Genomic DNA, 23,482 nt, shown 5'->3' on the forward strand with positions numbered 1-23,482 from the left:
TGCTAAAGTGATTTAGGAGTAGATATTTCACATTACTATCATCGCTTTGGTTTCAAAGCTTAACTGTTTAAACATTATGAAATTATTACCAGCATGTCATTAAGGATTATTTTCTCTCCTTGCTTAAGAGCTTGTTTCCTTTACTTAGCATTCTGGTTTTCCATTGGGATTCTTTCTGACAAACTGCATTTTTTTAATATATATATTCACATAAATATTTACAGATGCACGTATTGGGCCTGGCTGAGATGGAGTTAATTTACCCCACAGCAGCACTCATAGTGCTGTGCTCTGTATTGGTAGCCAGAAAGGTGTTGGTAAGACACCAGTGTTTTGGCTGCTGCTGAGCAGTGCTGGCACAGCATCAGGGCTGGCTCTCCGACATCCCTCTCGCCCCCGAAGGCCAGCAGGCTAGGGGTGGGCAAGGTCTTGGGAGGGGCCATAGCCAGGACAGCTGACTCAAATTTACCAAAGGGATATTCCATACCATGTGACATCTGCTCCGAAATAAAAGCTAAGATAAAGGGGTGGGGGGGGGGGGGGGTGGGCATTTGTTATTACAACATTTGTCTTCCGGAGCAACCGCTACACATACTGAAGCCCTACCTCCTGGGAAGTGGCTGGACTTCACCTGCTGATGGGAAACAGAGAATAAATCTTTTGTTTTCCTTTGCTTCCACGCGCAGCTTTTGCTTTATTAAAATGCCTTTACCTTGACCCATGAGTTCTTTTCCATCTTATTTTCTTCCTCCCCGCCATCACACTGAGGAGGGGGAGTGATAAAGCAACTTGGTGGGCACCTGGTGTCCAGCCAACGTCAACCCACCACAATGTACATTTGGCATATTCTGTTAATAACGTATCAAAATTATCCTGTATTCTCATAGGAAAATAGTAAAAACAAACTAGCAATTGCAAAATTATCCTTGAAACTACACTGTGTGCTTAAGCTGAGCAGTTTCAATGACACATTATTCTTAATTTTTGACCTGTTAGTGTTTCATTAACAGTGCTCAATTTATATGCAAATACATTTAATAATTTATTATTAATCTTTAAGTACACTATTGTTTTTTAAACTTTCATTATAAAGTATTAATTAGTTGCAAAAATAATTTTTTACTCTTCAGAATTATTTAAACTTTCTTCAGAAAATACATATTCATATTAACTTCAACTGCAAAGAAATCATCGAACTTTGGCCTAGAACGGGACCTCAGCAAAGTACCCAGTCTCGGAGTTCTAACTCAAGCAAAGTAAAACCAGCACCTAATGTTTATTCCTTTGATTGTACAGCTCCAACAGAGTTATTTTGCTGAGACAGAGGGAGCATGTACATGCATGTCTGAAAGAACATTTATATTGTACAAGGTGAGACAGACGTTAACAGATAAAACCAGAATACTTTAATTGCTGTTGTCTGACTAGTCTGAAACAATAACTGAAATATTTAAATAAATTATTGAAATATGGCTTATGACATTAAACATATTGCAAATGGAATGTTAAGTACTAGAGGGTCTGAAGAGTTGACAACCGACAGAAAACACTGGAGCACGTTGAATGGTATTTGCGGAAAAGAAAGCAAGAAAGCCTCAGAATCATATAGGAGACTAGAATACTCTACAGGAAAAATGGGGTTATTTTACATACGTAAGTATCAGAAACAGGATAAGACACTAACAAAGGAAAGTGCAGCCAACATTTAAGTGACAACTATGAATTTTTGTCATAGGTTTACTCGGAGTGACAGCAAACAAGGCAGACCTATGAACATTACATAACTGTGAAATGAACATGAGTCACCAAGACATCACATTTCTTTCCAATACAAGTAGAAAAACATTGACATAAAGCACAAGCTTTTGCTAGATCTCACCCAGGATATAGTACATAACTCCAGTCACTAAAGAAAGATGAACTGGAGTACACATAGAGGAGAACTACAAAATGAACAGGAGAGAGGAATACCTGTCTCATGAGGGAAGATTTAAAAAGTTGTCTTGCTCAGCTTTATACAATAATCCCAATAAAAAGGGCCCATAAAACTTCAGAAGATTTTTTTTCCCCCCAGGAGGGAGCAAGAAACCTTTGAATTTTTAAACAGAGCTTGAAAAAAATAGAAGTTTTAAAATAAAAAATATTTTCAATAAAGCTCGAGGAAACAACTGCATAGCATGGGCCACTGCAATGATGGGGAACTGGAAAGCTTCCAAATGCTATTTTCTGTTGTGCCTATATTAGTAACTATAACATGCCAGAATTAATTTTTTGAGCCTGAGGACAAGTGGCATAGCACAACTTGTATTCATATAGCTAGATACTCCTCCATTTCCCAAAACAGAGTAGCCTTGTCTATTCTGCCTATTGAGAACAACCTCTCATCTGTTCCGTATTATCCCAACTCTTCCTTGGTGTTGTCTAGGACAACATCCCTCAGCACAGGTCATAACCCTGCCATTGCCCATGCTAACATTTAGGACTATGGACAAATGCAAGGCAGTGCTTAAACTTCTGCTGAACCTATTTAGTTTACTGGGCATGGGCAAGCTCCCAGCAACCAGTGTGGGTAAGCGTTGGTTGCAGAGGTGAGCATCAACACACACGACAGTCACTGACTACTGCTAAATACCTGCATTCAGGTGACAACTGGAACGGTGCAGGAATGCAGACAGTTACAGGAAATTAGTTGATGAAAATATGACCAAATGAATAAATCAGGAGCCAAATTTAACTGTGTCTCTTTCCAGTTGGAACAGGGAGTTGGGGAGAGAGGCTTGAAATCCCTGCTTTGAAAAGTGAAGGTAGGAAGATTTAAACCAAACCAACCAACTGAACAACAGCGAAAAGAGAACAGGGTTCTACCACAGACAGGTCACCAGCCTCTGCCTCAACTATCCCTCTACAGGCATCATTAAACAACTTCAAGGATGGAACAAAAAATATTATCTGGCGATACTATGAAGTGACATCTTTAGAAATGTGGAAACCTTGAAGTCTTGTAGAACATAGGACAGTATCAAGGGGGAAAAGCCAGATATGTCAAAGAAATAAGGGTACCTTGGAAAGGCAGGAAGATCAAATGCTATGTAGTATGTTTGATGAGACCATTTAACTGCACTTCTGAAAGATGGGGTTTAACTGGATAGGTACCAGTTCTCTAGAAAAATTTTTGAATGCAAAAGTAAACTGCAAACAAGACAACCAAACAAGCAAAGTTACACAACTCAGAAAAAGTAAGCTTCAAAGAGTCTCATACACAAGATCTGAAGGAAGCTTTTTCTCTTTGCATTGATTAAGTCTCAGTCTGAATACGCTCTCCAGCTTTAAGGCAACGTAGTATTATAGAACAGATGTAGACATTATAGGAATGTCCAGAAAACATTCCATATGATCAACTGAAATATTGGGGTTGTTTACCCTAACAAGAAGACTGAACGAAACTCTACAGCAACTTTCAAATTTATTAAAAGCTGCTGCAAAGAAAAACAGAATAAATGATTCTTTATGTCCCCTGTGGGTAAAACAAGAAATAATTGGCTTAAACTGAGGCAAGGAAGATTTAGTGTGGATCTTTGGAAAAAAAAACTTACTAGCAGCAAGGAAAGTTTAGTACTGAAATAAATGTCCACTGTGTCAGCTGAATCCCCAGTATTAGAAATGATGAATTGTAGTGACAGTTTAGGCACACATAGCAGTTTAGGCTTTGCAGCAGTGTGATTAAGAAAACTGTACTTTCAGGCCTGTTTCCAGTCATACCGAGAGCTAGACTGAACACCTCTGCGTCACCTCGTAGCTATCTTAAGACTTGAAGCTGAACAGTAAACACTCAAAACTGAAAAATTAGTTTATTGCTCTCATTTTACGTAGTCATTGAATGTTAGGAAGTGAAAGAGACATTTTTAAAACTTCATCTGTCCTTGCCAGTGTATCAGTTTCAAAGAATAGTTTCATATTGCTTAAAAAGTGTCATTACTTTTACTTTTTTCAAGTCTGTCTCTCTATATTTTATCTGCCTCCTCATATGACAGAAATTAAACTAACATAGTGAACATATAAATTATGTTTGATTTAAATGATGTTTCTTTTAAAATTTACTATTTAATTAGAACATAATTACATATTATATACATAAAATGACATTTACTTATTATTATTTGATTATATAATTCAGAATTTTTTACAAAACTATGTTTCACTGAAAGTAGACTTTTTTCTTTGTGTTATACACAGATTTCGTGCTTCATGTGGTGAGGGATGTGACTTTGCAAAGCCTGCTACCCCCTACACAAAAATACAATGCATACAACGTAGCAGGCTTTGAGAAAGTAAAAACTTACACACTCAATGTCACAAAGCCTATATTGATTTTGTCAGGTAGCCAAAGTGCTACAGCATTTTTACACTTAATACCTATTAGGTTATCAATGCTTGAGAAAGTGTATGATGAGCCATGTACTTTCTCACTGTTACAGTCTAAGGCACAAAGCTAGGAGCAAATTCTCAGAGGTAGGCACAAAGATCCCACCACCGCCCAACACATCACACATGCAACCTGCCACGAGTGAAGACACAGCTATTAATTCTGAGAATAAAACTGAATGTGGGCAGCCAAGAAGAGAAGGAGATGCTATATCAAGCTTTGGAAAGCTTTTTAGAAATACAGAAATATTTTTATTAAACTGTAGTACTTTGCAATATTCTCATTCCAGGATGGTTACCTTATGTAAGTTCAGAGAATAATCTCTTGGAGTCCAATCTAGACATCGACAAAAGCAAATAAGACATTTTAAAATACCTTCTTCTTATTAGTGTGAAATAAAACCAAGAAAGCTTATAAAGAAAAATGCGGAAAGACCAAAAAGTGAGGTGAATATTTGATTATCTTTGCTTGCAAGTTGGATAGGGAAATGCAGGTTAGGTGTTATTTCTTCATAATTTGGCTGGAGCACAAAATACTGAAAAGCAACCAGGAAAATAGTTTCAATAAGGAAAACTACAATTCCAAACAGGTTTACTGAAACAGTATGCTATTTCCAGTCCCTTCATAAAAAAAGCTGCTAGGATTCTGTTTTATTTTTCAGTGAGATTACCAACTTGAGAAGTGAGAACAATAAGATAAAAACACATCCTGAAGACGTTTATTTTCATACACTACTTACATGGACTCAAACAACTGCATGTAGTGTTCATCCCCTCGTCCTCCTTCCACCTCATGGTCCAACTTCAAAATTATTTCATTTTCAAACTAATAAAGAAAGAAAAATTGAAACACTGAGCAGATATCCAGAGATCAAACACATTTCAATATGGCATCAAAAGAATATCTTTGTATAGTTATATCACAGACTCCCGGGGGTTAAATGCTTGAATATATTCCAGTTGACTAAGGCGCATCTGACTATCTCCAGATATCTGTTTCTTAATACAGACTGATAAAATAACCTGAGAAAACAGGCTTATGGTGTCTGTGTTATGGGTGTTCATAGGACGTCTCTAATTTGAAATGCAGGATTTCAGAGTAACTAGAATCACTTTCACCCAGATAAGATATGAACAGTCCTACAGTATGCAATACCTTATTTAATTGCTATTTGTTAGGTCTGTCTAGACCCTAATTAGGAAACAGTGGCATATAAACAAACACAGCAAACAAGCTATTTTTTAGCTAAACACAATTCTTTCCCCTCTACTGTATCATTTCTTCAATTTTACTTTACAGTTACGACACCACTTCATTTGGAGCCATCAGCAGCCTTATTTCTCTACTTGAAAAGTCTCGGTAATTTCTAGGTAACATACCATTAATATACCACAGTAATATATCATTACCTCTTCAAGAAATGGAAGTACATGTTGAATTATATTTTAATGCAGCACTTTGCAGGATCATACCTTAATTACATAAAGCCTCTTTAAATGTTATTTTGTTACTGCAGTATAAATATACAATTGTAATTTGTCGTTTCAAAGCCTTTACAATACGTTATACACAGAAGACTGCTTTATCATTTGGAAAGGGTTAATGCAATTTAACATCTTTAGATCAGACTTTGTAATTAGTTTGCAATGCTTTTACCATATATTATACAAACTGCATTGAGGTCTGGGAAATTAAAACCGTGGAAACTATAATACATGCATACGGTTTGTTTGGGTTCTCCCCCAGCCCCTTTCCAAGCGCCTTAAACATTAAGATTTGTATGTTCAAAAAATGTCCTCAAATAGTTGATGTTTATGTATCATACTTGTAACAGAAATACAAAAGATGAGTTGGTTTTTTTGTGGGTTTTCTTCTTCAATATAAAATGAAATTTTAGCAGTGGAAAATAAGGGGAAAAAAAAGTAACTTCAGTCAGTTGGAAATTTACTGGGAGAGGGTTCCAAGGAAAATATACCCCAATTAATATTGTCCACTGTAGACCCAGGCATTTTGAACCAAATTACTGGGTGTACTAGCCTATTGTTGTCCTTCAGACATGATCTGAAACAACAACAACAACAAAGTGTTCAAAAAATAAGGTGTTTTAAAATAACCTGATTTATCAATCTTGGAAAACAGAAAACTAATTAAAATTAATGTAATATAAAAACACTGCATGACAGAAAATAATTTGATTCAATAAGCTTAGCAGAAATAAATACTAATATTAAAATGCTGCTGGTTTTAAGATGTTAAAAAAATCACTAAAAAGCAGCCAGCCAATTAGCATAATTTTTCCCAAGCTTCAAATATTACGTTGTGAAGCAGCAGGTATCTTTTTGCACCTGCAGGCTGGAAAGTCAGCACAAATATAGTACAACACCAATGGAAATCCCCTTCAAGGCAGAGCCATTCTTTTACTAACCAGTCTCTAGCTCTAACTACAGTGGGAATACTTTTTATATTCTCTGGTTGCCTAAGTCAGTTTGCCCTTGTTTTGTGCTTCGCCTTTAGTGAATGCCTTCATTGCTTCTAAGCCTCTTGCCTGGTAATTTTCTTTGATTCTTCAATCTTTAACATCTCTTTTTGGCTTGTTATATGAAAACCCTAGAATGTATAAAAGCATTCCAAGATTCATCAGCTTGATTCATAATCTGGGCTTTTAGAAATGCTGAAATGCCAGCCCTTTCACTGACCTTCCATTTCATTTGGGTATGCCCTCTGAAAGGAAGTGTGATACATGAATCTCAAAGTCTTAGTGCAGCTATAATCATTCTTCTCAATCATCTAATTGTATCATGTTCAGATATCACCATGTGAGAAAACAACTTGATATGGATTTGTAAAGAATCTGCATAGTTAGAGAATTAGAAGTTTTTAATGCCAACACTTTTTTAAACTATTCTAATGTGATTGTCAATGTCCTCTTTATGCAGTCACAACACGTCTCAATCCCCTCACCCCAAGATATCTACTAAAATCTTTCAGTATCATATGAATAAATTACTCAGATGTGGCAAAATTTATATCCATATATATAAAAATATATATTCATATATACTGAATGTTTCACATTGTTACATACAGTGTGGTGAGGTAGCAGAAACGAAAGATGGCTTGTTCACGTTGTCTGTTCTATTGCCCTATGAGTCACCTAGAGACATACTAAAAATGAAAGATTGCTGGTGCTCTGAGAGTAAGCACACACGCTAGTGAGAGAAGCATGCAGAAGAGTGCAAATAAGAAAACATTTTGAGAAAAGCAGGAAGCATGTCTAAAAGAGGCTTTTCCAGGTGCTAAAGAAAAATTTGTGTCCTAGTAAGATCTAGCTTCAGATAAAACAAACCTTGGCATAGTATTTTCAAGAAGAGGTGGGAAAGATCTACCACAAGGTTCTAGACAAGCCATTAACACATCAAGAGGCACAGAGAAAGCATTAGAAAAATAGGAGATCTACACTGAAATAAAGCTCTGTTGCTTTACATCAATATGATTATTAAAAGCACTGTAAAAATGACAGAATTCACTACTGTACTAACACAGCAAGTTTTCACATTTTTCTTTCATGCAAAATTTCACGCAATTTTCAGTATATGCATAATTCTGTTTTCTCCCTGGAGTGTTTCTGTGTAAGTGAGAGCTTTGGCAGACTGGGATCCAGATCATCCCATCAGAGAACTGGAAGCCTTTCATGGTAGAAAAAAATTACTATAGTATTTTATATACAGTACTATCAGATAACTGCAATGCAAGGAATTTTTCCTTACTTAAATATATCTTCATCACAAAGGTCAGCCCTGAGCTGAAGAAGCCAAGCCCAAGGCTATGTATAAGAAAATAGTTCCCTTAGAACACCAAGCAGGTCATGCATATCTTCAGATTAATGTTTTGGAAGGGACAATTCCTTCAGTTACAGAAAACATGATATTCTAACTGAAAACATGTTACTACATGTACTTTCTTCAAGTAGGTCATGATTAAAACCCTCCACCCAGAAAATTACTCAGCATTTTTCAAGAACAAAGGGCAAGCATTCCCCATTTTCCTCCACATTATTTGATAGCCATCACTTTTGTCCTGAGCTTCAGCTAAACAGGACCAGCAAATGCCAAAGCTAGTCCAGAATATAAGCCAATCAAAAGATTTTGCCCCCAAAATAAAAAAAGTGCAATTATGTTGAAACAGATTTATAAACTACATAATATGTAAAATTCTCTGTTTAAACATCCTTAGATCTATCCCTGAGAGCAACCTAAAAAAAAAAAAAAAAAAAAAAAAAAAAAAAAAAAAAAAAATCTACATTCTATTCAAATTTAAAGTTTTAAGATAAATCACAGATGTTGCCTGCTCACTACCCATTCACTGTAGAATTTCTCAGGTTTCACCTTCACACAGCAACAAGTACAATTCCATACTGAGACGGAAGAACTAGCAGGATTACTCAACAGTATTCATCAAAGACAGCAGGAAGCCATGCATCCAACCCCAGATCTACTGGGTCATCCTGATGTTGCACACTGCTCTTTAGACAGAAGACTAAAGTGGGCCATTGCTTCTTTCGAGGAGGTTTGAAACATTGTCTTGAGTGGCCTAACTTCTACTCATCACACAAAAACCAAAAAACTAGGTGCAGAAAATTAGGCAATACTGATACACTCCTCTTTTCTTTAGAAGGGGCGGGGAGAAAGGAGTAATTTCAACCACTTCATATTTCTCAGACCAAGTCAAAACAACAAAACCACAGCTGTAAATGTCTGAAACCAAAATTGTCTGTATTATTATAATGCAGCAGCAGACATAAATGCTTCAAACAGAAATACTTAAAACACTTCACAGGGGGTTGATGTGATACACAAGAACTTGGATACAAGTTGTGTACCCACTATACAATGGCATAGACAGGGACTTCTCCAGGTCAGCACCAGATATAACATATTTTAAGATGACTGAGAAGGAAAGTAATGTTTATGAAAACATGAATAGCACTGTTTTAAATGGACATAGAATGGTTAAAATATTTTGCTGCCTGGATGAAGGGTAAAATTGAGAAAATATATTGCTATTTATTATCAGTGAGATGCCTACATATAAAAGGTCATTGCTGAATGTGAATTTGCAAACCTGTATAGTATGCATATGAGAAACATTAATAGCAGTATAGGACTAACTCCAGCAGAACTGAGCAGCATGTAGTCATCCAGTATTTCAACAGAAGTTGGCAGTAAACTTTTCATCTCTGTGGTGTGCCGAATAGGCTCTACACCGCTTCTCAAAATACTTAATGACTTCAGATCTCAGAGTCTCTATTTAAGAACTATGTCCCATAATGCTCTCAGAGAAAACTAAGTTGTTCAGCAGAAACAGCAATCCCATTTTCTGATTTGAGTAGAAGGAAAGGACTACTACATTAGTACTGTTTCTTGATTTTATTTTTTTTTTAATAGGAGTGTCAAATAAAAGGGAACCCTATTTTTTCTTTAGAGGCCACAAAGAATTTTGGTTTGTTAGGAGTACCAATACTCTAATCCAGAACAATTCTTTGTCCTGTTACTTGCAGACTTGCTACTCTAATATTAGGTGTTTCTCTGAAATTAGAATACAAATTAAAGATTGCCAGTGGAACAATAAATATTATACCAATACTAGAGAATAAAGAGCTGTCATTGAAATATAGATAAACAGAAAAAAAAATTACTTTGACTGATCCAGGCTGCAAAAGAAGTATAAAGGGCTCAGAATTAAATTCTATGATTAAGTAGTATATGTATCAGTGTATATATGTGTATTAGCAACATGGGTAACATAGGTACACGGCAGTTTCAGGACAAGGCAATATTAAGCAAAAACATCCAATCCAGTCATTTTCTAAGGCTGAAGTCTGTAGACTTACTGCAGTAAAGACAGAAATCTGTGAATATAGTGCAAGTCAAGCACCAGTTAAAAAGCATCCACCTCTTAAATCCTTCCTAGTACTTATTCAGCAGGTAGAGAATTGATTACTTCTCTAAGAGGCAATAATTTCACAGATGCTGGATCTGAACAAAAAAACCCTCTTCCTAAGCATCCTTCCTGCAGTTTCTCAACAAGCTGCAAAAAAAAGTCAGTTGCTTGAACCAAAATAAATAAAAAAGCTGGCAGAAATTAGAATAAAGTTTTAATGTGTCTGTGCCAAAATTAAGCCCTGGAAAGGGTATTTTTTCTCTAACTTAAACAGTGCGCCTAACTGTCATTGGCACCAATTTGGCTTTAAAACTACCTGCTTATCTACCTAATAGATCCAAGAAATCTTCATGATTCCGAACACACTTCAATACCAAACCACAGAACATCTCCATTTTTTCTCATGGATCTGTCTGAAGCACCAAGCCATACAAACTTGGTTTCTGCTAATGGGATGATCTCACATGCTTCTGAAATCTTATGCATAATAAAATTTCAAGAACTGAGAGTAAGAAATATGGGTATTTACAGCAATTATAAATCACGCGCATCAGAGGAGCTTGCTGAGAACACCTATATTCACTCATTTAGTAACCTTTTAAAGCTGTTAGCTCCGAAAGATACAAGAGTCCAATAGGTTCACTAAGAATAAACACCTATCCTCTAACCCTACCAATAGCTATGTAAGCCCAAGAATACACCATCAGTCAGCACTATTTTCTGACTCAGTCCAACAGTCATGAAGGAAAGCAAATATAGAAAACTTCCCCAGATGGCTTCAGCAATTGGTAGAACCAATGAGAGACACTAAATTGAAAATACCACACACAAACAGAATGACTTCTTTGAACAAAAATATAAACACAGATAAAATAATCTTTCCTAAGCTAAGTTAAATCCTTAACATAGCTTGAATCCACATTTACTCCAATGATCTTTTATTTTTTTAATTTTTTTTAAGTTTGGTTTGGTTTTGTTATTTTTTTAATTCTTTTCTAGCTTTTGGCCTCAGATTATCAGTTAGAACAAATAGTACTAGGTTGCTTGACAATGTGTCTTTCTTTGGGAAGCCTTCATAAAGTAAACAACCTGATCTTTCAAGGAAAGATGGGTTATCAACATTTGGAGGATGGGATTCTTTTAATATCCCATGTCCAACTGTGGTGGGTTGACCCTGGCTGGATGCCAGGTGCCCACCAAAGCTGCTCTATCACTGCTCTCCTCAGCTGGGCAAGGGAGAGAAAATATAATGAAAGGCTCGTGGGTCGAGATAAGGGCAGGGAGAGATCACTTACCAATTACCATCACAGGCAAAACAGACTTGACTTGGGGAAACTACTGTAATTTATTGCCAATCAAACCAGAGCAGGGTAATGAGAAATAAAACTGAATCTTAAAACACCTTCCCCCCACCCCTCCCTTCTTCCTGGGCACAGCTTCACTCCCAGATTCTCTACCTACCCCCCCCAGCAGCGCAGGGGGATGGGGAATGGGGTTACGGTCAGTTCATCACACGTTGTCTCTGCCGCTTCTTCCTCCTCAGGGGCAGGACTCCTCACACTCTTCCCCTGCTCCTGCCTGGGGTCCCTCCCATGGGAGACAGTCCTCCATGAAATTCTCCAGCGTTAGTCCTTCCCACGGGCTGCAGTTCTTCACGAACTGCTCCAGCGTGGGTCCCTTCCACGGGCTGCAGTTCTTCAGGAGCACACTGCTCCAGTGTGGGTCCCCCATGGGGTCACAAGTCTTGCCAGAAAACCTGCTCTGTGGGCTCCTCTCTCCACAGATCCACAGGTCCTGCCAGGAGCCTGCTCCAGCGTTGGCCTCCCACGGGGTCACAGCCTCCTTCGCGCATCCCCCTGCTCCACCGTGGACCTCCCTGGGCTGCAGGGGGACAGCCTGCCTCACCATGGTCTTCCCCATGGGCTGCAGGGGGATCTCTGCTCCGGCACCTGGAGGATCTCCTCCCCTCCTTCTGCACTGACCTGGGGGTCTGCAGGGCTGTTTCTCTTATGTGTTCTCACTTCTCTCTTCTGACTGCAACTGAGCAAGTTTTTTTTCCCCTTCTTAAATATCTTATCCCAGAGGTGCTACCACTGTCGCTGATGGGCTCAGCCTTGGCCAGCGGCAGGTCCATCTTGGAGCCAGCTGGTATTGGCTCTGTTGGACATAGGGGAAACTTCTAGAAGCTTCTAGCAGCTTCTCACAGAAGCCACCCCTGTAGCCCTCCAGCTACCAAAACCTTGCCATGCAAACCCAATACACCAACACATAGGCAACTAGCTTCCCTTTATATTTGAAGGAGAAGGGGATATATTTGCAGGACTAATTCTATCCACAGATGCTGAATTTAAGTTGGATAAATTGCCTTTCCAAGATTCTTAGCTCTCTGAGCTAATGATAGACAGAGCCTTGATGGCTAAAATTAATAGACATTAATGGCTTCCTCCCTACACCTTCAATAAGAGTTAAAATTACAAGCCTATAAATTTTCTTCTGGGTGAATGGAAGTCACATGTGCAAAGTAAAAGAAGGATCGTGAAGAAAATGTCTTAGTATGCCATACATCCACATACATATTCCGCTCCATTAAATATATATGTATAGTATGTCATTCTTGAGAAAACCAGAGGGGGAATTTTGTTTTCTCTGGGATTAGTTGATTTCCTAGAAATAGCTAAATAAAATAAAATTTATTTTATAAATAAATTACAGAGCCTTTTTAGCTGGCACCAACACAACATGTGTGTCCACCCAGAATGGAGCACTGCCGCACAGATGTGTCAGCACAGTACCACATCGAGTTAAGAAAAATCAATCTTTTTGGCAAAGTTTATTAAATCATGTGGGAGGGACCAGACAATCTCTAGTTCCAGTGCCGGTACAGACTCAACTAGTAAAGATGTCTCTGTGCTTTCTTCCCCTCTCCCATTAGAGAAGATTACATTGGAAAGAAATTATTTATTTTTAAAGTTCAGCAAAATTATGTTTTAACTGAATGCCAGTCTAGGCTCCTGAGTGCCTAAGGCAGTCCTGAAATACCATGTTTTCATTCTCAATGTTTTATACTAAAGCTTTAAGCAAATATCCTATATAATACTAAATTCCAATTTGTAAATGAAAATTGTCCACTAGCAAAACCTAGAGTTTACGTGTTTGTGTATCAAATAATTTTCCATTCCTATTAATTCTTTGCCCTTTCTAATTAAGATGGTAACAATTTTAAGTAATAAAACTTAACGTGCCTTTCCTTAAAATATATATTTTTAAAAACTCAACAGAATTGCCAAACTTACAGATGCAAGTTTAAGAGATTTATCTTAATTACCTCATCCATAGGAAAGGAGAGAATAAAAACCACAATTCTTGACCAGTGAATGATCGTAATTTCTTAAGCAGAACATTAGAATCCAATGGGACTCATCTGATCAATTATGAAATAGTTTTAGTGCCATCTGATAAAAATTACCTCTTCTTTTTAACCTGCAATAAAATGAACATCCTTGCTCCTCAGCACTGAAAAAATATCACCTGAAACTTATTTATATTAGAGTAAGAAGTGATTTAAGGGTCACCTAAGTGTCTGGCATCTTCCAGGCTCCTAAGCTGTTGTTCTTGTTAATCGGTCAGTATGACTGATGAGTTTTCAGGATTTTTGATCTGTACAGATCTAGGCATCTCTCCCAAGAGATGAAGTATAAGAAAAGAGCAGGAAAACATTTTTAAGAAGGCAAATATAGGACTATTAGGACATGGAGGGAACAGATGCACAGAAGCAAAGTGGTTTTTAATCTTGGCCTTGAACCAAAAGCTTTGCACTGTGAAATACAGACCAAAATGGAAGTTCCATCTGCTTGTTTGTTCCACACCTAGTTGACACAGAAATGCCCCACATGATTTAAAGTATTAAACATAGCTGGGTATATGAATGAGATATTTATATTTACTTTCCTTTGAATGTCTAAAATTATGACTTTTTGTTTGCCACTTACCATTACACAGATTGTTCTGAATTAATTATTTGTGTAACTACAAAGCCCGAATCTCCCATTTAAAATTTACTGTGAAAGGCAGTGTGCAAACAGAGAATAAGGTGAGTCCATGCCCAAAGTGCTTGCATAGAATGGAAAAGTCAGGCAGGAAAGAAACTGACAGCTACTCACTGCCCAGGTGGACAGGAGATTTAGATTACATTCCCAAATGTCCTATCCCACCATCCCTATTTCTATTCCATCAATCAAAAATATTTAAAACTTGTGATTTAAAAATCCTTTTCCTTTGCAAAAGTAATGTACAAAACATTTTAGGAATGTCAGTTCTTCACAGTGGTTATTTTTCTCACAACAAATATTAAGAAAAATTAGAGTTTCCTGAGAAATCTGATAATATATAATTAAGTATTCACTGCTACTTCTGTCAGATATTCTGTATTAAAAATTGGAAGTTCTGGCTTATCAATATCTGTGCCCCAGGGAAGGGATATAATGAAAAATTTAGATTAGAAAGGACCCATAGAGGTCATTTAATTCTACCTCCTACTTAACCAAGGGCTGACTTCAATGTCATGTCTTGCTGCTCAGAACCTTTTTCAGTAAAATTCTGAAAATTTTGATAAAGATTCTGCAACCTCTCTGGGCTCCTATTCCAGCACCTTATTGCTGCTATTGTGACTAAAGTTTTACTTAAGTCCAACTAAATCACTCTGGAGACCCTCACTCACTTGCATAAGAGCTCTTCCTTTTATTCTTAATATTTTGGATTTTACTTTCTGTAAGCAGAAAAGCCCACACAACAAATTTTTACCAGGAATAAACTGACCACATGACATTTTAATGAATTTTCAGAGTATTTTTAATTACCTTTCTGAATTCTCCTGTCCTTTGATATTCACACAGCATCATGTCAAAGAATATTGGGATTGTGGCTTTTCGTAGTTCAACTTCTGGAATAAGAGTCATTTCCAAGATGGGTCCAACCATCCCCGGAATAAAGCAAATTTTATTCTGGCCTGAAACAGAAATGCAAATTGGGTATTTGAGAGGAGAGGAAAATAAGGGTTTTTTTTGTTACGGGAACATTTAGGACATGCAATCATATAAAGCAGTGTTTCAAACTATCTATGTTGGCAAAGTCTTACAACTTAGTCACTCATCTCTATTCCTTCTCAAAAGCTGAAAGCATGTTAATGGATATAGTCTCATTCTAAGATGCCAGAATTCAGTGCCAGAAATAAGCATGTATGCCAGCTGAGTTGACATTTTCAGTGAACATTTCAGTTTTTCAGCTTTTGACATCTCTTTTTAAATGCTTGGAGTAATAAACCCAAGAATCCCCCAGGAGCAGGAGCACACCACGTGGTAATGTCGCACTGTGTAACCTTTCTAGCTTATGAAGGTGAAAAAAATTACTTGCTTTCCTTTTTGAATAGCATCAAACATTGCAACCAATAAAACAAACCAACCAATGCATCAAACATTGCAAGCAGTAATAGAAACACTATCTACGCAAATCCTAAAACGACACAAAATTATCCCGTAGCACAACCGCTACATCAGCTGCCAATGAACATCCAAATCTACAAAAAACTCAGCCAGGCCCAAGATGTTCTTCAAATGTTGCTTGTTTCTTGAGGAAGAAAAATGTGGTATGTGGAGCAGACCACCATCAAAATCCGATGACCTGCATAAGAATGTCCATACCGCCTAAAGCTTGTAAGGAGATAAAATATTCTCATAAACAAATATGACTAGACTTGTTCCATAACTAAAAAGTAATCTGATTCTGATTTGCCTCTCACATGGGTGCCATACTAATGTAACTCTAGGCATAATTGAACTATGACTTCCACAGTTTTATGCAATATTATTTTTTCTTCCACTCATGTTGATTAAAATCATTATTAATCCTAGTTAAATCAATAATGTCAGTAAGATTGAAATGAATCTTACAGCAACTGAATAACTTCCAATACCTATATTCATTAGACCTTACAGGTCTGTAACTTTTGAAAACCACAGAAATTCATGTATTACATAGCTATCCATTCACCTCTAAAAATCTTCACTCTCCCAAGCAACCATCTTACATGAGTAGAAAAGAGAGAGAAACTTTTAGCTAAATGATAGCAATACCTATTGCCTGACCAAGAGACCTAATCTTACACTAAAACCCAAAAGACCTCAGCGCACAACTTCAAATAAATGCATAAATAAAGTTCAAAAAAATTAAAAACAAATTTAAAAGGCTTGTTGAAGACTATCCTGCCATCAGCAACTGTTATTTCCATTTCAGGAATCAAGAGTGACATCTCCTCAAACCTCAGAATGACTGAATGACTGAAATGGACAAAGGAAGATAATCTGCCCAAGAGAACAAGGCAATTCAATTTGTAATTTGAAAGGCACCCTAGAGTTCACAGTATGAGATTCTTTGACATACATTCACCCGTTTCAATCTTGCTGTATATGTATCCCTCAAATGTGGTTTATACTTAAGATGCCCTGCTGCTTTTCAGAATGCAGATTCTTTCTTGTTAAAGCTACAGAAGGAGCCTGAAAATTATAGAAAATAAATGGAAGGGGCATTTATTATTAAGTGAGAATTATTGGATATTAGTTTGAAACATTTCTCAAGCTATATGCCTCACTTTTTCCATTGGGTATGTAAGACAATATTACTTAAATAAAATAATAATGCATTTGGATATTAGAAAACAATCCTTTAGTCTTCAACATTACACTAGGCAAAACTGTTAAAGGCCCTTAAATTTTTATAAAGCCATTGTGTTTGCTGGTTTTAATATGGACTCTCAGATTCAGCCTGAGTAGAATGTAAACAGCAAATCTCAAATACACACAAGTGGAAAAGAGCTTCTGCAAGATTTGTTGTACTGTGTAGTAAAATGAAAACCTGAAAGTTTATTTTAAGAAACAGATATCAATGGTTCTAGAATCAAGAGTTCATTTGAAAAGGATTAATTTCCAATTTACACCTATCAATGTTAAAGGATGACAATGGTGTTAAACTAGAAAATTAATGACTATGCTGAAAGCAGGTTTGAGAGTTCACCAATTAATGAGCAAAAGTATCAAATCCTTTAAAATCTTGACTACATCTTTTTGATACATCAGAGTATACTGATGCATTAAAAATTTTTTTTCTACTAAAAAATACTAAAAGAAAAACATTAAGAAAAGAAAGATTGAAAGGGCTATATATCACCAGGAGTATGTACAAGGTGATGAAAACTTTTAAAATCTCCAGGCAAGCACTGATACGCTGGTACACCTAGGAAACTAGAAAGTTTAATAGAGATCATAAAGAAATTTCACGTCCTAAAAGAAGAACTTTGTCAAAAATTTCCAAGATGAAACAAATATTCTACATAAGTTCAGTTAATAAGAAACAATCCATTTCAGTGCATTTTGAAAATCATAGTTGGCTTCCTTGTTTAATAATATTCGGTGATATTACAGCCTCTCCACAGCTTATTTTACCTTGCAACATTGCTGTGTCAGAGGTTCAAATACACTGCAAAACTTCCTTGACCAGCTCAGGGGTGAGAGGAAAGGTAAGTAACAGAATGTGAGCACACTAAAAGGAGAAACATGGAATTACTTTTGCTTCTACAGCAGGCATTGACACCCTACTGAGGGAAGAAAACGTCCGCATTTTGAGATAATGTTTCTTTACAGTATATATGGTATATCAGGGAGACAGGGAAGTGTGCTGCACTAAATAGTATTTATGAATAAAACAGTAGATTATATGAAAGAGTAGAGCATACAATGCACTATTCACATTAATTCTGTATGTTGAATTCTGTTCGGAATAAACTGTATGCTTATTCCAAGCTCAAAGCTGAAGAGCTGTCCTTCTGTGATAACACTGACACTATCCCACTGGACATTCCATTCTGTTATAAATTTCTGAATAGTTTTGTACTCAATAACCTAATTATGGCTAAAGTTTTAATAACATGCAAAAAATACCGATACTACTGGAAAAAATGCTCTTTTATTGCAGGCACTGAGGAGATTCCACACTATTCTTAAAATATAAACTTCTGAAACATTGAGATTACACAAGTTTTCCTGGATGAAATGACTGCATTTTAGCCAAGTCAGAACCATAAGGACCTCAGGAAAAAGGGAAAAATGCTATTAGCTTATGATCAGCACTCCACTGAAGTGGCACATAGGAATGAAAGACCAGAACTGGCTTGTGGTCAAGAGATCTCAAACAGACAGAATGGTTGTAAAGCCTTTTCTTCTGTCTTCTCTCTGTCACTAAACTGATAAAATCTAGTCTTTTCATGAGTAACTGTCTGAAATTTGACATTCAGCTTGCATTTCAAAGTATAATCGTAGGTATCATCATAATTGTCTTCATTGTATATTTCAAAAAACCCCTATAATACATATTTTCATAGAACAATACACTGTTGTTCCCTTTATGATGAACTCTCAAAGAAGCAGTAGCAGAACATGGCTGTACAATAAATGTAAAAACATTTTGGAATTTTAACCCAAACAGATTCCAACTCTGAGCCTACTAATTTCTGGAACTGTAGATTCAGACCGAGCGGTAATCTTCTCAGGGAAAATTTTTCTGGTTCTCAATTTCAGCAAAGTAAGATTTCTGAAATCTTCTCATTTCAGCCATCTTTGAAATCTGAGAGAAGGTTGTGAGTTCTCTTAGAAATAAAAATTAGGCAGTAGTCGAACAGTATCTCATGTCAGTTCCAAGCTTAATCACGGGAGTGAAAACATATTTTAAGTTCAAATAACAGAAATATTTACAAAAGCACTTCATGTGAGATATTTTTCAATGAAACAAGCAATATGCTATGGATTTAGTTGCAATTAAGTTCATTTGCCTACTCACCAAGTTTGTACCACATATCACGGATAGCAAAGCCAATTAAACGCCTCATATCTCCGTATCTAGAAAAAAAAAAAAAGTATTTTTATCATTATCTTTATCATCATTTTACTACAAAATTAAAGACATAAGCTAAAGTATACATTTTTGCTTACTTGTTCTGGATTTTGTTGTATTTTGCATGGGAAAAGTTTTCTAGCTGTAGTGAATCTTGGGTAATAAAAGCCACAGCCAAATGAAAATAGTTGTTCCACAGCTGTAAATTGAATATAAAGAAATTATAAAATGTTTTGAGAAAAGCAGGAGTAATATTAAACTATGCATAATGCTGAATAATTTATGAAACCAAATGATGCAAGCAATATGAGATTTTTATATTATGCAAAGATGTACATCATTGGTATTATGCAATTAGCAGAAAAGCAAGAAAGATGAATTTTAATAACCACCACTACACATTTGTTCTTAGTAACACAGCAGCTGACTAAATACTGCTAAAAAAAGATTCATATGAGATTCATTAGCTAACAACATTAAACCATGAACCATAGCAAGACTAGTGAAATACATTACATGCCAGTGAATCTTAACAACTTGGAGCTATAGGCATCCAATATAATTACACTGTATCTGAAAACTACTTCAAAAGGCATCTACTGTCTTCTCTTTGGATTCTAATTCAACAATGATTTGTGTGAAATTTCAACATATTTTGTTAAGAGCTCTCTACATGAAATGAGGACAAAATACATCCCTAACTACTAATAGTACTGAGTCATGTACTTGAACTAGAAGAAAACCCCTTATATTTCCAGTGCACAACCCTTCATTTCTGAAAGCAAATTACTTGTTCTCCAGACAATCAAAATGAAGTACTGCTCTCACATGCTAGAGATGGAAAGGGAAAAAAGAACCTTCACTAGGAAACACAAATTCAAAGAAGTAAATACTATTTTCAGAGCTTCTAAGCAGTCAGCAATGACTTCAGACACTTCTTTTAAAAACAGAGTTGCATCTAAAAATATGCATGGTAGGTATCAGTGAGACAGTAGAAAGGCAATGGTCAATGTATTCAGTGGTAATTTAAAGGACAGAAACAAAACATATAACATTATTACAGAGCTCTTAATTTTATATGGTGAAATACAACCCTAGGTTGGGAATCTACACTAAATAGTCTAGAAATGTAATACTTCATCAGAAACTTAACTGACCTCTGTCCTTTATAACCTGGAAAACTCTCTTATGCACAAATAACCAGCAAAACCAGATACCAACTCACAAAACCACATACAAAAATACAGACATTTCCTATAATAAATAAAATTCTCAAACATCCTCTGTAATGTGAAGAAGATCCTACATTTAATTTATTCCTCCCTTCGAGGCCCAGCTAAAGCTCTCCTTAGCAGACTTGCTTATTTAAAAGGCCTTAGGAGGGCTGTTTCTGTCTTTAAGTATTTACAGTCTGGAGACCATAGTTATCCCGGGCGCAGATACACAGACTCAAGTAGCATTTCACTGGAGAGAGTTATTAATCTGTTACATATTATACCATTCCAAGATGCTCTGAATTCACCCAAACCAATCACAGCCTTATAAAAAACTACATTTGAATATGAGCACTAGTAAGGCAGCAGCTTTTTTTCCACCCTTAATACAAACATTTAAATTATGTTCATATCTAATTTTTGACAGTATACTAATAGTACATACTAATCTAGAGCTTTTTTCCCCAGGATAAATGTTATTTATGTTTTCCCCCTTATCAAAGATTTTAAAAGATTAATTTGACCAATTCAGAGTTTTCAGTCCCTTGAGAAGCTGTATTTATTGATGTGTAGGGAATATACTTTTCATATGTCAGTTACACCAGTAAAATGGAATATGTCTTAAATCATTCTAAATTATGGGGAGAAAAACAAAGCCTTATTACTACAGCTAATGGTCTATTTGTTCACTTAATAGCTCCAAGTTCAATGCCACCTTTGTCGGAGACACACCCTAAAGACTCAATATCCTTATTTATAAAATACATTTCCTTTCCTCTTCAGAGTACCCATGATGGCTGAAAAAATATGATCCTTTGCATTCCAATAGCGTATTCAAGTTAAGGACTTGCAAGCTTTTAAGTCCCAAAACTAAGTTTAAAACCCTGTGAGGCAAAGTAGTCTCTCAGAAGTAAAAAATGGCAACAGCTGATAGAAACAGATTCTTAAGATGAAAAAAAAAATGCTTATGAGACCTGTTTTGTTTTCTCTTAAGCCTACAATACTGTTCCAAGTTGTTTAGCATTTGAACATCCAGTTATGTAGCATGTGGTAGGGCTGAAGTGAAGTAGCACAGTGACAGGAGAAGAGCTCTTGTGCTCTGATTTGTGTGATACGCTTTGCTGCTCATTGACGTGAACTCCAGCGCTGAGTTGTCAGCTAGGGACAGAGTACTGGGAGACAAAGCTAGAGCTGAGAAGTGACCCTTCTCTGTAATTAGTTATCAATTACTCATCGCAAACTCCTACTGAGAAGCAGCATCTGACAGTAACAGCACAGGCTGGCTTAATGCGTTGTAACACTTCAAAACATGGCGACTGAATTGGCTGGGTATGGTGTTAACCACACATGCTGACAGGGCTTCAGATCTCTCAATACCCCTCTATATAAGGGCTAAGGGAACTTAAAAGAAGAGGATCTCTCTTTCCTTTTTTTTTTTTTTTTTTTTTTTTTCCCCTCAGAAAACACAATGTGCCTTGCCCCTAGAAAATGTGACAGCTGCCGAATTGGAAACTGTGGAAGTAATTTAGTGAGAAACTTCTAGCCATCTCACAAAGTAGAGTAGATCTGGATGATTTTTCAGGATAACTACCAAAAGTAAACACTGCTGCTGCCTCCTTCATACACACCTCTGAAACCAATGCCTCTTTTGCACTAATGTCTACCTTTTAGCCTTCATTTTCTCTACAGACATCTTTGCTCAATTCTTTTTGATAATGTAGGAGAAACAAGTCGTCTTTGGAAGACTTTTGAAATTCTGACAAATTATTGCAGATACTAAATGTACTCTAGCATTTCATAAAACAGACAAGATGACAGTTTTGTTTAATTTTCTTTCTTGAAATATTATGGTGAAAGCAAGCTCAGCCCCTTAAGACCAGCAGACATAATACATTTCAGTTAGATACTGGGTTCATTACTTTGATTTTGTAGAAAAATGGTTATAATGGTTATAAACTTCCTGCATGTATGCATAACTGCAAACTACATGTAGTTACCACAGCTATTGAGCTAGGTTAGCTAGAAATAACCTTTTTGAACCTTTGAATAATGTTTATAAAAAATGATCCACTGATTTCCAAGATATATGACATTCTCAATATGTGATGATTTTACCTCAGTAATGTTCTCTTTCACATACTGGAATATATTTCTTCATCACTTAAAACTCAATAATTTAAGAAACATCTATTTTTTACTATTTTTGTGAGACTTCTGAGTACAAACAATTTTAAACAAATGAATAGCAACCTGTGTTTTAAATAAACTATTCAATTGGATCAACCACAGACACTGAAATTCAGTCACAAAGCACACACGGCTGCATCATGCAGTCTTAAAATTCTGAACCAACATTCATGAAGATTATCCTGCGCTGTCATTTAGAATATCTCACTAGAAAAATACAGGTTGCTAAACAGAGGCATAAGCAGAATGTGAAGGCTACAATTCAGAATAACTCACCAACTGATAAATATTAAAAATCAATTAAAGTAAGCATTGCATTCTGTTTAAGTGGAGTCTTGACAAATATAAGTTTCAGAGTTATAACTGATTCATAAATTCTGGAAGTTACAAACACAATATTTACGGCTTATTCCTATAGTATGCAGACTGGTTCATGACAGGTGTAGTGTGTTCTTTGAGGTGGAAGAGAGAGTATTAAGCATCTCAAAGTAAAGAATTATGAAAATCCTTTGGGACCTATGCCAAAATTTCTTTGCATTGGTTATGTACTTCAAAAGGACAGAACAAAGGTAGAAAATTTTCAGGTTAATGAAAGTAAGTTTACAGAAGCCTTGAAGAAACACAGCACATTATATAAACCAACAAAAGTTTGTTTTATTCATTTTCAGTCTTTAAAGATTTTCATGGCATACTCCCATTCTCTCCTTATTTTTGTCATATGCTTCTTACTTAATGATGCAACTTAAGAAAAATACTTGCTAATAGTTTCTACTCCACACAT

At 36.2% G+C, this 23,482-nt stretch overlaps 1 protein-coding gene across 1 annotated transcript in view; it reads right to left on the bottom strand.

The window, feature by feature from the left end:
• Positions 1-23,482, bottom strand: part of DOCK2 (dedicator of cytokinesis 2) — a 213,200-nt gene that overhangs the window by 33,825 nt on the left and 155,893 nt on the right. Inside the window, exons 31-34 of the mRNA XM_029998203.1 lie at positions 19,399-19,499; positions 19,247-19,305; positions 15,220-15,368; positions 5,163-5,248 (exon numbers count right to left, since the gene is read on the bottom strand). Of these exons, the coding sequence (XP_029854063.1) occupies positions 5,163-5,248; positions 15,220-15,368; positions 19,247-19,305; positions 19,399-19,499 (395 nt within the window). The remainder of the gene's footprint in view (positions 1-5,162; positions 5,249-15,219; positions 15,369-19,246; positions 19,306-19,398; positions 19,500-23,482) is intronic.

The sequence above is a fragment of the Aquila chrysaetos genome, chromosome 22, assembly GCF_900496995.4.
Source record: "Aquila chrysaetos chrysaetos chromosome 22, bAquChr1.4, whole genome shotgun sequence".
Lineage (NCBI taxonomy): Eukaryota > Metazoa > Chordata > Aves > Accipitriformes > Accipitridae > Aquila > Aquila chrysaetos.